At 38.5% G+C, this 15,565-nt stretch overlaps 1 protein-coding gene across 1 annotated transcript in view; it reads right to left on the reverse strand.

Moving 5' to 3' along the window:
* Nucleotides 1-402: 402 nt before the first annotated feature.
* The window catches only part of PAPSS1 (3'-phosphoadenosine 5'-phosphosulfate synthase 1), a 40,159-nt gene continuing 24,996 nt past the window's right edge, over nucleotides 403-15,565 (reverse strand). The window contains exons 9-12 of the mRNA XM_054295541.1: nucleotides 14,457-14,592; nucleotides 12,280-12,548; nucleotides 10,333-10,562; nucleotides 403-1,626 (exon numbers count right to left, since the gene is read on the reverse strand). Of these exons, the coding sequence (XP_054151516.1) occupies nucleotides 1,488-1,626; nucleotides 10,333-10,562; nucleotides 12,280-12,548; nucleotides 14,457-14,592 (774 nt within the window). The 3' untranslated portion in view covers nucleotides 403-1,487. The remainder of the gene's footprint in view (nucleotides 1,627-10,332; nucleotides 10,563-12,279; nucleotides 12,549-14,456; nucleotides 14,593-15,565) is intronic.

Here is a 15,565-nt window from a genome sequence, read left to right on the forward strand (position 1 = left end):
CAATTTCACCTTACTGTCTATCAAAGTAAAGATTCCACTAAAAATATATTCTACATCTCTTCAGAGACAGAGGAAGAAAAGAGTAGGTCAGTCTCAAAGAATTTGTCTTAAATGCTACTGTGAACAAGTAGACAAACACTTCAAGTAGCATTCGTCCAATTCATTACACAGATTCCCCTCATCACAACCTTCCTGGCATAAAAAAATTAATCTAGATGAACACATGCTTCATCCAGTATCAACATTCTAACAACAGTTTTGAGATGGATATTCCTATATACACTGTTTAACAAGAAAAAAGTTTCTGTGACAAGGATATGAGGTAGTTTCTAGCTAAGAGAGGTTATGACTGCTCCACTGGTTACTTGCAAATGCTTGAAAAGACACCAAGAGACACCGGTGTTACTTTACACGTGAAGAAATGTTTTACTTTTCATTTCTTATGTTTCTTCAGGATTTTTGAAGAATCCTAAAAGAACATGTGCTTTGCCTTTAAAGCAAGCAAAGCTGACTCACAAAATTACTCTTTGGAGACCTTGAAAAATAGACAGAAAATTAATATCTGAACAAAGCATTTTTACCACAGGAAATACCAAAATCTAAGGATTTTCTTTATTTTTCTTGCAATTATTAAACATGAAATTAAGTTTGGGCTATCATGCTTTTTAAAAAGTTGTAGTAGGCTGATTAAGTATATCTGGACTCAAAAACCAGTAAGTTACATCAAATGAAATAAAACATACCCTACTGACACCTATGGCAGCAAGCATATACGAGAGCAACCAAACAATATGTGAATTTGTTACAATTGAAACTGAAAACTAGGTATTTTCTTTTATTCATTACTTGTCCACCTTTACAGGTCCACAGCAGAAGAGAATCAACATACAACTAAATAAACTCCAAAATTAAACAAAGAAAGCAAAATTTTAATTATGCTAGATAAAAAAACCCTTCTGCTTTTTGATTACATAGTCAGAAATAAATTTTAAGTGCTTCTGGAGATGATAATAATGAGATAAAGATGAAGACACTTTTACAGACATTTTGAAACATTCTTTACTTTTTTGATTTATAGATAATCTATCCATAGTTAAAGGATTAAGTCTGACATTTTCTCCTACAAACTACTAAAACCAGACACTACCCAGGAACTTAAACATATGAAAAAGCTGCATCTATTTAACAGCTGCAGAACTCAGGACAGAGGCAGTAAAATATAAAAAAATACAGGAGTTAAAAATCCTACTGCATGAATATTAACTGTAATAAAAGAGAAGACATTAAAACCAGCAGCTAGTTAGGTGCCAGGATATAATAGAACCCATAAGGGCAGGCAAAGAATGATGCTAAGTTAGGAAGAAAGAATCTGTTTTCAGAGAACTTCCTGACAGACACCACAACAAAGCAACATGAATGGTGACTGTGTGGTCCCCTTCTCGTAAATAAATCAGGCGTCAAAGGTTGATCTGCAGTTAATAAGAGGCCTAAGCCTTCTCCAAGGATTTGTAGTACTCTGTCAGCACAGTCCAAGCCTTGGGAGCCATGAAGCCTTCCGGAGGGTTTTGTCCTTCCCGAGCCAGCCTGCGCATGCGGGTCCCCGATATAAAATCAAAGTCTTCATGGCTGGCAGGGTAGGGGTGGAGGAAACGGGAGGGAAAAAAGAACATACATTAAAGGGAGGCAAAGTTGCTCATATTCCTTCTACTTTCTTGATACTTTACATATTTTTTTCTTGGGAGTACAATGCTGTATAGCAGCTGTCATTTTAAGGCCAGCAATGGCAGTAAATCTCAGGAATACACATCCTCTACAACATTCAGCTTTGGTGACTCCTGAGGTTTTAGCAGTGTAGCCACATTTCTCTTCACAGAGAAAAGCAAGGCACAATTCTTCCCAAGAATATTTCTGGGTTTCACATTCTCTGAACCTCAGAGAAAGAAAAAACAACTCTTATCTCATTTACTGCTCCTGTGTTTGTTCACAAGTGGAATGCATTGTGGAAGACTGTTTACCTGAAGGGAATTGATAATTGGGTTCTGGTGTGAGTGCTTTGATTCACTGACCAACTGGATCCAGGTGTGTGTGTGTCAGGACTGTTGGCTGACAGTCACGAGATTCAGTGCAATGGAGTGCTTGGCAGATTCAGTTTAGATGTAATGTAACATAGCGTAATATAATATAGAATAATATAGTATAATAAAGTAATTAATTATCCTTCTGATAAGATGGAGTCCTCCTCATCATTCCTTTCCCTCGTCAGGGGCAAAAATATCTACTATATAGCAGCATGGTACAACTGAACCCCTGTGGATTGAATTCAGTCTGGCTTGCTCTCTGTGAGTAAACAAACTCCTGTTGAAGGAGAGCCACCTACTCTACCTACTGTCTGAGCCCTCTGCCAAGGCAACAGCAGCCATCCTGATTTACACCTTGCCTTGCCAGGGCAGGAGATCAGCCTGATGAGCTGGCTGAATATTCCTGTGCTGGTTCAAGGAGGTCATTTCAATGCCACTAGAGAATGTGTAAAAAAAATTGTACATCTTAGTGAGGCACTGTTTGGAGAACAGAGAACATAAAAGCCTCAGTACCTAGAGGCAAGCTTCCCAGCTGTGCCTCTGCCAGACATTGAGCACACATATACATATTTATTCATATTGACAGCATGGCATATACAGTTCAAAATAAAGAGAAAAGCAATGGAATAATAAAAATACCTTCCCCTAAAGACACCTTTTCCCGTAAAAAACAAAATTCAGTTGGACAAATGAAAAAACTCAATACAGATTAGGATTGTTTACCATTGTTTACATAAGACTCTAAATTATTATTAACTTCTCAGGTATGTAGTCATAAGCAGCAAAAGCTCCACAAATTAAGTTACTCCTCACAGGACTGAAAGTAAAAGCAAGACAGGAATGCCAGAGTTCTATCAAATGTTCCAAAGGAAAAAAATATGCATTTCTAAATTAAATATACAATTTTACTTATGCCATTTGCTCAATTTGCAATATGCATGCATTACTCATTCTTTATTTGTCTGTTTGAAATAAAAACCAAGTATTGATCTCAGATGTACATGCCTTAGACAGAGACAGGAGCCAAGTGTGCACATCAGAGGGCAGAACTTGGCTCTAAGTGCTGGTCTATGCTCAGTAGGGTATGGAAGTTAGCAAGATGCAGAAAGCATTCCACAGTTCCCTTTCACAATAACACTAGCCCCATAACTTTTTGATTTGGGCTGTATACATTTACACACCAGCACTGTCATACATGCTCTTTTCTTGTTGCTCTAAATTTGGAACTGTGGGTTCCTGAAGTGTCACAAGACAAAAAAATCCTACTGTGCTTTAGCTCTGCAAAATATAAATCACATAAAAATGAAAAATTAAACTTGGTCTAGCTCAATGGGAGAAAAAGTTGGCACTGCTATTTATAACATCTGAAAATTTTATGTCTTAGCAGAGAGATGTCTGCTGTTCACTAACACTGCCTGAAGGTAACTTGAGTGCTCTGCAAAGAGCTATTTACATAAAATATATGTGGGGAAGTGATAAATCTGGTTAATTCTGTCAAAATTCTGTCAAAAAAATACCAAGTCGTCAGATGATCAGGAAGAGAAGAGTAAAGCAAGTACTATGAAGTTACTCCATGTGTGGTTTCTCCACACTAAAGCTCGAGCATTTAAAAAAAAAAAAAAAAAAGGTGCTTTATTTCCACTTGTTTCTTAAGATTTCAGAAAAGCACTCAACTTTGTCCCATACCCTGCAAGTGAAATAATGCTACCAAACTACTACATTTAGATATGTCATAGAAGTTTGCATCAATAACACATATAACTCCTTTAGCTGCTTCTTATCCCTAGTTGCACAAAAAGCAGGTAAGAAGCAGAGATACCAAGGAAGAGAGAAACACGAAGCTAAAGAGATCTATAGAAATTATAAAAAAAAAGAAATTAAAAAAGTGAGTGAGCTTCAGATCAGAAATATAGTATATTCAGCATGTCATAATGTTTCCAAAATGCTATTAAAAATTAAAAATTATGTCCTCACATTATCCTGAAGGTCTGTTTTGAAAGGGTTTTTCTTTAAAAAAAAATTCTTACTCAAATGGAGCATTGACAATATATACACAACAAGACAGTATTTTTTGCCTTTTTTTAGAAATTAAAGCATTTACAAATTTCAATAAAATTTCAGAAACTGAGATTCCTGCTAAGGAGAAAAACCTCAACAATACTGTGACCACTGTGGCATGTGGCCCACAAGCATTTTGAAATAAAACATATCAGGATGAGTAATTTGCTTTAGTAGAAGGAGATAGTAAAAGGAGTCACCAAGAAATGTCGTTCAGAGTGAATTTTGAGGACATTAAGAGTTACTCTATATAAGGTGGATTTGAGTGGAACATGAGAGGAGGAAACACTTCACCATTAAAGATGCTATAAAAAAAAATCATTCAAATCCCATTCTTGTCAGATTTGAAATGACCCTCAATGAAACTTAACACAAGCCTTTTCTGAGCATGGCATTTTAAGTGCCTTTGAAAATTTTACTCAGTAGCTGCTGGAATCAGCTTTCTTTTAGCCATGCTTGATGCTACTAAATACTCTTAACATTAACTTGACTTTTTACTGCCAATTGAGTTTGACTGACACTAACTTTAGTGCCAATTGAGTTTGACTGGTACTAACACAATACTTTGTGCCACTGCAATTAAAAGCATCCTCCAAAAAGAAGGAGGAAAAGAAAGCAGAAATAGAACCACAACAAAAATTTGTCAACAGAAAAACAGTCCTGGAACATTTCACACTGAGGACTGGTATTTGCTCGGAGGCATAGCATCCTAGAACTCTATTACACTCACAGTATGGAAAAAACCATACCTACACACACTGTGAAATTTTCTTACTGATGGAGGACAGGGATTACAGAGACCTAACAGGTCCTGTGACAAAACAAGGACATCATTAGTTTGCAAGGAGGAAGTGACTGCCACAGGCCTACAGGGAACCTCCTGTGCTGGATCTCTGAGGTGTCAATACAGTGCATTAATACAGTAACTGGAGAGAACATTTCTTCTGCTTCAGTATTCCCTACAAATTTAATCTAAGTATAGACCACATTACATAGCAGATTTTTCATCTGGAGAAAGACTAAAGATGACTAAAGATCAGTCATAATCTTGGGAACCCTGACCTTCTCTCAGGTATGTGCAAATGATCTTCTAGAAACTCCCATTCTCTGTGGAGGGCAATGTCTGGTGCTCTCAAGGTCTTAAAGAATTACTCTTAAATACAAGACCCATGATAAAAGTGCAAACCATTCATTCACAGTTTAGCCTTTTTTTTTTTTTTTAGGCAATTAGAACAATAGGGAAATAAAATAATAACATGACTTATTCACCCTGTTCTGTCTTCAAAACAACTGTGATGTTCTACTCAGCTACTAGACTTCAGACTAATTTCTGGGACAATACACAGCCTCCTTATCTGGGGTCTAATTCTAACCTTAAACTCCTTCTAGAAGGACTTGCTCTGAATTTAAACTTGCCCTTGCAGCATCAAGTCATGACTTACTCCGTAACTCTAACAGGAAGTCTACACTGTGCCTTGGGAATGAATGTCCCATTATGCTGAATGAACCAGCTACTGCCAGCTAGGTTCAAATCCCAACCAGCCTGGAACAAACTTGTAAAATCAGAACACAATATTGTGATTAATATCAACATATGCAAAGCAAATCCTTTCCTAATTCCTTTCTGACTGGCAGGAGGGTTTAAGTCTCCCAGCCTGATGCAGAGCTTCAGTGTATCCTACGTTATGTACTGATGGTAATTGAAAAACCATATTTCACATAACTAAATTAGGGAGAACAGTCAAGTGTGCTTATTGCAGCCTCTTACTACGACTTTAAAAAACTAATTTGAGAACAGTATGTACTTAGTTGGAACAGCTTCCCCATAAGTATGATTTTATAGGATTAAAGCAGTAATGGCAACCATACTAAAGGTCCCAGGAAAAAAATATATAAAGTTAAAATCTCTCTTCTTCACAGATACCCATGCTTCATTTACATTTTATAGACAGCATGAACAATCTGCTCCAGTCACCTCACTTATGGGTTTCTTTTAGCCAAAATGTTCTCTTTGGTTTTCTTTCAAGAAAAAAAAAAAAAAAAGTAATTTAATTCCAGACACTGTTGTGGCTTTTTTAATTGCCAGACTAATTTCCTTTCTTAATTAAGTTTTTTCTCAGCAGCAGTCTGTGGCTGCATTTTATAGAACTGATCTTCCATAAAGAATTGGGAATCTCTGCTCACAAAACCAACTTCTATTATTAAGCCACCAATCCCAAATTACACTTGTCTGTGGTAACTGTTTGTGAGGCCTTTTTGGCTGAAGAATCTCACTAACCGATTTTCTGAAGGAATTTCAGCATTGGGTAAGCTTTTTTTAGGGGGGGTGGGTGGGTAGGGGTGTTATTTGTTGGTTTCTTGGTTCTTTGGTTGTTTTCTTTACACTTCACTCTACCAGTTGTTTACAGGTCAGACATTCAATTTAATTATCCATTATAACTATAGTTCTTCCTATAAGCTTTTCTAAAACACAATTGTATATATTCAGTTACAGATAAAAAATTTTATGAAATATAAAAGTGCAAAAACTTTGATAAGGACTATAATAATATTCCTGCTAGCTTTTATATGCATTAATTCAGAATTCCATGCAAGTGGAAAAGCTCAAGCTTCCCACACAGAAACTTAGATTAGGCTTTCTATCTGACTTGAGCAACAGCAAAAATGGCAATTTTATTTTTATCATCCTCATTTTGACCAAAGGGAAAAGAAAATTAAATTAGTTCTACCTGTGCTGCTATACATCACTTCAAATGCATTCTTCAAATCACTCTCCTAGATCTAAGTTTCAGACAAATTGTTTTTCAAAAAATAAGTTTCAAGAGTTCAGTTTCATGAGGTGCTAAACCTAGTTCTAAGATGTCCAAGAAACAAATTTAAAGCTGTGCTGGCTTCATGAGGTAAAACATTAATATAATTCTAAGTCATCAGTTGTTCATATGTCTTAATGTTGGGGTAACTTTAAGGGGAGTAAGGGGTAACTTTATTTAAACATTTTATAAACGTTAAGCTTTGTGCACCACTTTGCAACTACACTTGCTGTGCAGCTGTTATTAATGCTTTCAGGTCAGTCTTTCCTTACCCCCTCTCCTCACAGATAATGCTCTGTTATCCTGAATGCAACCAGGCTATTTCTGCCTTTCCTTACTGACAGGGGCCAAGTGACTTCAGGTCCCACACAGCACACAGCACTGCTAAGCAGCAGCACGAGGTCCTGACACATCAAGTCAGCAGTCTCCACACTGGTCCCAAGCAGCCACTGGATCAATTGAAACCCCAAGGGCAGCATATGTTCTGGAGGGTAGTAACAAAATGAGAAACAAACTGACCTTCTATACCAACTCCACAAAACTGTGCTTGTGCAGTCACCTCTGAGAGCAGAAGACTTTAAGCACAATATCACAGGCAGCACATCAGAGCAGTGAGGGCCTCTGGCACTGATTTGGAGGCAGGGCCAGTGTAGGCTTTTTGGTGCTTCCCAGGCTTGCCAGCAAGGTCATGAGCAGCTCAGGCACAGGCAGGTCTCACACAGTTGCCCAGCACCTTACTGGAGGCAACTGACCAGCAGTGACCCAGCCTCTGAACCCATCCCCACAGGCATACAAGGAATGCTGTCAGCAAGTGTTACACCTTTCTCATAAAAGCTGAGCAAATCAACTCTCTGCCACCGCTAATTCTGTAGCCACAGCTTTTCAGACATCCCTCTGGCAACTGGACCAAGCTTTTGGCAACCTCTCACCATGAGCCAAAGATTCATCTACCACCATCCTCGTGTTAGGACTTCCCTGAGAAGCCAAAAGGTATTTCACTAATGGCAGCAAAGAGCCCAACTGCAATAACCTCTGCATGTCTTTGCTGCCAAGCCAGGTGTGGCTGTGACTCTACCAGATTACAGACACACTCAAGGCAGCAGATGGGGTCTACTATGGCTTCTCACAAGCACCTTCCCAGACAGAGGAGTCCAGGAGGCCTGAAAGAACAGAAGAGACGATCACATGGGGAAAGAATAACTACACCCAGCAGCTAAGACACATGGCCAGCTATAGCTCAGTCCAAGGGAAACCCCCTTGCCATAAGCTTCCACACATTCATTAGTGATGTAAATTCTGGAATTGTCTAGTTGGCTGTCAAATGTCCAAGTCTCAAAAAACTAAGAAAGGTGCAAGAGATAACCAAATTACCCTTTTCTGATACAAGTCACAGCAACACTTCTATGCATACAACCCTCCTTCCCACATTTTCACACTGTGTTTTTCACCAAGTGAGCTCACGAAATATTTCCACAAACATCACTATTTCATATCCAAGGGTCTTCCACCAGCACTGATCATCTCATGTTTCCAGGCAATCCTCTCTTCCCTGCCATCCTCCTTGCAGAGTCAAACACCACATGGTCCAGGAGTCTGCCACATTTTCAGCATTACACAGACTATCTTGGATGGCAGCCAGCTGCACCCACCCAGGCTCTGAGTCTGTCTGGAGCCTACCACAGTGCTCCAATCTGGCAGGCAGGAGCAGTGACGGGAGCCTGCACGGGTCCGCATTGCCACCTAGAGGATTGCTGCCACACACCAGCCCATCTACAAACAGCATCCAGGGCAAACGGGACAGGAAAAATGGCCTTACAGCACCAGGGCAGAACTGCACATTAGTGGCAGCACGGCCTTTTTTCCACGACACTTATAGAACCATGGAAAAAAATGCCCCAAATCAAGGCTTTATAGACACAGTGAAAGGATAAAAGGGCGCACATGATGTGCAGTCAGTGACAGAAGGCAAAATCTGTTCCCACTGCTTTTTATAAGGAAATCTCAGAGCTGTTTGGGTTCTCTTTAATCATTTGCTACACTTAATGACAGAGGTATAATTTTACTTGATTCAAATCACATCTATCCTACTAAGAGTACAGTATCGATGATCAGAGAATCAATATTCTGAATTTTGGCCTGTCACATTGCTACTCCCTTACTATTCTAATTTAGTAAGAATTGATAGACCAATAAAACTACTTCACTTTGATCCTTCTGTATTGAAAGATCTTTCTGACCAGCAGGTCCAGGAAGGTGATGTTTCCCTTCTACCCTACTGTTGTGACAGCCCACCTGTACTGCATCCAGGCCCTAGGGACCTCAGCATAGAAAGTCCATGGATCTGATGGAGTGAGTCCAGAGGAGGGCAAAAAATTTGATCAGAGAGCTGGAGTACCTCTTCTCTGCAGACAGGCTGAGTGTTTAGTCTGTAGAAGAGAAGGCTCCAGGGCAACCTTATAGCAACTTCATCTTCCTAAAGAAAGTTACAAGAGAGCTGAAGAGGAACTTTTTGCAAGGGCCTGTAGTGATAGGAGAAGGAGGAATGACTTCAAACTGAAAGAATGTAGGTTTAGATTAGATATTAGGAAGAAACTCATGCCTGTGAAGGTGGTGAGGCACTGGAACAGGTTGCCCAGAGAAGTTTGCATTTCAGTACCAACTTCGACTGCAGTTTGATGTAAAACAAAAGTACATGTCAATAATCTGAATAAAGAGGGTTAAATTAAAATGACAAGTCATCTTCCCAGTATTATTCATTGTCACCAGAGCAACACATACACAAAGTTTTGAACACTGCTATCCCACACAAGGGAAAAATAACATTGAAGTATGCATACAGAAGATTAAATGAACTGTTCCGTAACTGGATTAAAAATAAAAAACCAACAAAACAGCTGAAAACCCTGGGACACAGAATATTCTTAGGGCATCATTGTGCTTTGTTACTAATACAGAAAATAAATAGCTATTTGTCACTCCATCTTGTCCGCTTTCTTTTCCAGGCTGCACTCTCACTGTGTCTCTTCCCTCCTATCTGATGCACACCTGACACCTGAGAAGCTTATTCAGAAAGACAAAGCAGCAGAAAGCTAATTTTACCATTATAATAAATAATAATATCTTTCTCTGGATTTACCAATCTGTGCCATTATGTTCCAGAATCAGAGAAACCCCAGTACCTGGGGAGCCTTCATGTGGCAGCTAAAGTTAGATCAGGCAGCTGTACTGTGAACCAAATCATGCTGAAATTAAGCTACATTTGTTTAAAATCACATCTTCAACACTGCCCTATTTGAGCAATATAGATTTAATTATGAACAAATTTTTTAATGTGGGTAAGAGGCCACTATTGCTCAGAATTTTCTTAAAATGAAAATACAACTTACTGGTCAGAGTCATAATAATCCATGCACTTCTTTTTTTTATTATAGGCTGCAACCCTGAAGGGTACAATTTCCAGTGCTCGGAGGCCTGGAGCCATTGTGAGCACTTTGGCACCATGGGTTGGTTCATACAGGTCTTTGCCAGTGTCAGGGTGTGGCATCCCTGCTGGATCTCGCCCTACAATGTAGAAGTTAGCTCCTGCAACCATCCGGGATCTGCAGTGCCACTGAACCTACAACAGAGACAGCAAAAACAATTAACAGAAGAAAAGGCTCCAAAACTGCAGCTCTCAAAATGGGCATGCACTCTGTAACTACTATTTTTCCTTAATCAGATGTGATTTTTACTATGGAGCCACAACATAATAAAGAACCAGTTAAGCTGACCACCATCAAACTTACAGCTAAAACATACTGTCCCCTTTTTATCTGCACAGTAGGTACTCAGAAAGTTACTTCAGCACCATCTACACATTCAGAATGAAAAACCACCCATGTTCAGCATTTTCAACTTGTACATGTGGCAAGGATATTGTTCAAGGTAAAACTAACACTTTGTCTGCATGAACATTAAAACCCAAAGGACATATAAACCAGGTACACACTGCACATGAATGCTTGTAATAGATTAACTTTCCTAAGCAGTTGAATTTATTGCAGTTTGATACAGCTTTCCCTTACAGAACTCTTGCTTTTCTTCCAAGGCACTTGTCAGTAATGTTAAAAATACAAAAAGATCCTAAATTGATGTATATTAAAGTTGTCCATTTGGATTTTTAAAGACTGGAAGGACACATCCATCCTGTAGATAACCATATCACCAGCTGCTTGTTCTTCTGTAAAGCATTTATGCTATAGAAACAGATCTGGTACCAATGACTTTTAAATAACCTATGGAAAATTATTAAAGAAAGAATCTCTCTTATTACTTGAACAAATATTACTGTCAGGCTGTACTCTGAGGTCACTGGAAATGACCTCATAGGTCATAGGAGGAGAAAAATATTTAAGGAGAAAAAATTTATTCTGTTCAGAATAAGGAATGGAGATTTTGCTCCTCCTCACACATACAAGAATGAGGTAGAAGATTTCTGTTAATTCTCATAAAAGGCCTATGGAGAGCAGCAGAAGAATCCCCACATGAACTCACTCACTAGATCTGGACTGCAGTTCTTTCTCTGGACTGAAAGGCAGAAAAAGCTCTGTTTCACCAGTCAAGTGGCCAGCAGAAAATAAGTGGCATCTGCCTAATTAAACTTCACTGGCAAGATCTCCTATCTATGAAAAAAGCTCCCCCAGAGTTAACCTCAGAGCCTGGAAAAAGGAATGAGATGGAGAATCAATATCCCCTCAAGGAACTGTCCTCAACTAAGAACATTTATTCTTTCTGCTGCCTCCCACAAACCTCTAGAGACTCCAACCCAAGACCTGGCTCCTAAACAAAGTGTTGCCAAAGAATTATTTCATACAAAAGCCTCGAAACAATTCTCTCTGAATTAAGTTTGCCAAAAAATAAACAGACTTTTTTCTTAATATGTGAATGCCCCTCCAACATATAAACTTCCTGTTTAACAATCATAAAACTTAAATATTTTTAACATTCAGAACAATCACTTGGTATGTTAACAGATCTTATAATTATTTCTAAAAAAAGACTGTAAAAAAAGAAGGAAGGATTAAATTATTATCATATCCTTGTAATTGTAAAGAAAGGAACCTATAAACACAGTATTTTCTCCCAGCATTTCCAGCAAAATCTTCCAATATAGAAGTTTCTTCAGAAGATCATGTTTTGGATGGTGACAGAGACTTGATAATCTGATTTCTCAAGCAAAATTAGTCTCTCCCTCCATTAAAACAACACAACACACAAACATCAGACGTCGCACAAAATATCTTCGTGCACTACGAAAAGGGTTTTGTTTCACTTTAAACTCCTGATGTATTTACCTCAGTGGGTCCTGCATACATCATGGGGGAAGGGAATATAGCCACCACTGTTGTTTCTGGATTCAGGACTCCCTCCTCCAGCACTGCAGCGTGCTGCTTCATGCGCCACATGAGAGGAACATCATCCTCCTTTGTCCAGCCCCCGAGGGGGTGCAGGAGCAGAACGGGGCGCCGGTAGCCGCGTTCCAGAAGCTGCTTGTGAGTGTCCTGCATCAAAAGCGCGTGCCCGTTGTGCACCGGGTTGCGTAACTGGAATGCAAAGACAGCATCTGGGGAGGAAAAACGAACAAGGCAAAAGATATAAGGGAAGCAAGTTATTTTATCAGGAGGTGTACAGGCATGGAAAAAACTTCAGCATATGTTTTTCTCTGAGGTCTATTAAACAAGTGTAATAGCAGTGCTCACAGGTCATTGAAGAATTATCAATTAATACAAAATCACTGTACTTAGTGTTATAAGTAAAAGTTATGTTAAATTAGGGTATAGTTCAATTATATTATATTAATTATGTTATATTAATTGTATTATGTTAAGAGTGGGGGGGATTATTATAAAGTTCTAGGAAAAGGGTCCAGGGTTTGGTGGAAGGGCGGTCTGGCAGGGCAAGACGAGATCGAAGAAGGATTGGAGAGGAGATCTGACCAATCATTCAAAGCCCTGCAGAAGCAATTGGTCCAGAATGAATGGCGTTAAAGACCAATGGGAAGCCTGGAAATGGACCAATGACCATGCAGATCCAAAATGGACCAATCCTGGATTCGAAGGCGGCTATAAATGAGGGAAGTTTGGTTGGGTTGGGGTTCTTCTTTTTGGAAACTTGTTTTCTGGGGAGAACCCAGTGCACTTGGGGGTAGTGCACTATTCTGTTTTTGGCTCACTGTGTGGGTGTTTGGGCTTATCCTAGGTACTCCGTTCCTTGCAGCTACTTCAATAAACGAGAACATCTTTCTCCAGAGAAAGTTTGGTCTCGTTCATATTCATAACACTTAGTAAGAAAAACTAACTAAAAACAACTGTACAAAAAAAAAAATCAGCTTCCTTAACTTCTGAATTTTCTGCAGAAGTATTCTAGTTTCTCCGACTTCTATTTGGATTTTTCACTTGCATAAGGGTATTCTATTCTACTAAGAAATAAAACTATGCTACCTAACTTAAAGGCTAAATATATCATCCAGAGAACAAATGGAGCTGTTTGGAACAAAACTCATAAAAGGGGATTTAATGTTCCTTACTAAGTTTCCTTTGCCTTAGTTTAGAAGATTTTAAGCACGGTAAGAACTAAGCAAGACTAACTGCTATTCCAGAGTGTTACAAACCCTTCAATGAAAAACCCTGCCACAGGATTTACCTCTCTCCTGCAAATTCAAATGAACTTGAGCGCCCTGCAAGACAGCAAAACCACTGAAACGAGAGATTCTCCAATATGGAACCAATGAAACCTAGAGAACAGGGATTTTTCAGATCTCAAATATGTGTTTGTTTAGGGGTTAGCCAAAAGACTGATATTGCAGACCTACAGCTCCTACACAGAACCTACAGACCATACAGAACAATGAGAGGAGCTCAGGACCAGCTGTGCTTTGCATTCTTAATGTTAATCTCTCTCCTCACATTTACCAGTGCAGCTGCCTGCCAGTCACTGCCACAGTGAAAGCAGTATTTTTGTTCTCTGCTTTATGACATTCCTCAGCCTCTTACTTATCTGCCTAACACAACCTCTTCTGTGAAAAAAACTGTTTTATTTCTTGTGCTGGAAAGAAACTTGGGACCAGCCTATCTGCACTACTTTCATAAGCCTTGTTTCCCAGAAGCAGTATGGAACAGACTTAAAAAAAGCAGAGCATGAAAGTGCACCATTCAACCATACATCTGTAGTTTTGGCCAAACATGATCTTTAAATCACAACTTACCACATTTTAACATTATCTTTTCTTGCATTACTAACATGTCTACAGTGCATGGAAAGAAAGTTCAGAACCTCAGGCATTACCAGCTTCTGTTACGTATTTAGGCAATGCAATTCCTCAGATCATAAAAATTATTTCATTTAAAAGCAAAGAATGCCACCTACAAGAACATTCAAAATTTTCACCCTTGAAAAAATGCCAGCCACACTGGTGGCAGCAGACATGGATAAGCCTCTGCAGGAAGAAAGCAAGCAAAAAAAATTTACTCACCAGCATTCATTTCCTTGAATTTCTGCCTTAGTTCAGCTGGAGTGAGGCGGTATTGATCTAGTCCATCATTCCAATAAATACGATCAAGGACCTGTAGATCTCCACCCACAAGCCAGTTCCCTTGCTCCATAACCATCTAAGAAAAAAAACAAAGTTCATGTCAGGATTAGTTATCAGCTTCTCTTATCAAGAGCATTGCAATGGGGACACATCTTTACCAAGGATTGTGTTCCGGGTTAATTTTGACAGCTGGAAGTAAAGCATCAGTGTTAAAAAATGAAAAAAAATTCACTGGAGCATAGTCCAGACATGTTATCCCATGATGCAGGAGAGATGCACAAACCTTCAGTAGGCCTTTCTTTCAAAATTGAGATAATATAAAGAAATGCAAATAGCCAATATTATTAACCACCACTGCATGACAAACAAAGATAGAGTCTTGAAAGCTCTATTACAATTTATTTAGCATATATTTTTATGACTACATATTTTAAAACTTAATTACAATATAGCAATACAACAAAGTTGCACACTTAATAGTTATTGGTCAAAGCAAATGCTATTGAAGCTTTTGTACTCTCTAATATACAAGATTTACAATGCTGCAATAGAGGATATTGCAGCATTTGAACTCTGTAGTTTACAAGATTCTAGTCAAGAATAAAGTAACAAACAAAACAATTCTGATTAACTATTCACCCATTTTAATCTACAAATAAAATCACAAACTTTGAAGTAGAAGAGCTTTTGGAGTTGTTTCATGGTAGCAGTTTACCCAAGTAACAGATGTTAGACAGTCACTACACTTCTTTTCATAGCTTTAAATATCACCTCATGCTTTATCAAAAAATAATTATGGCAAGCTGCTTAACATACTCTACAAAGAGACACAGACATTACTGTGAAACTTTTAATTTCTAAGAATGCATTTTCTTTTGAAGACAAAATCAAAATACTTTCAAGATTCATACACATTTCTGATAACTGTTTTAGCCTTATGCAATTATAAATGATAATAAATCTTGATATAACAAAAGATACTACATACTAAACCTAAAAACCACAGTGTGAAAATTAGGTGTGATTTTTCAATTTATTTTTTCTTTGAC

This window comes from Melozone crissalis, unplaced genomic scaffold, assembly GCF_028551555.1.
Source record: "Melozone crissalis strain CALT ecotype California unplaced genomic scaffold, PUWL_Pcris_2 ptg000006l_1, whole genome shotgun sequence".
Taxonomy (NCBI): domain Eukaryota; kingdom Metazoa; phylum Chordata; class Aves; order Passeriformes; family Passerellidae; genus Melozone; species Melozone crissalis.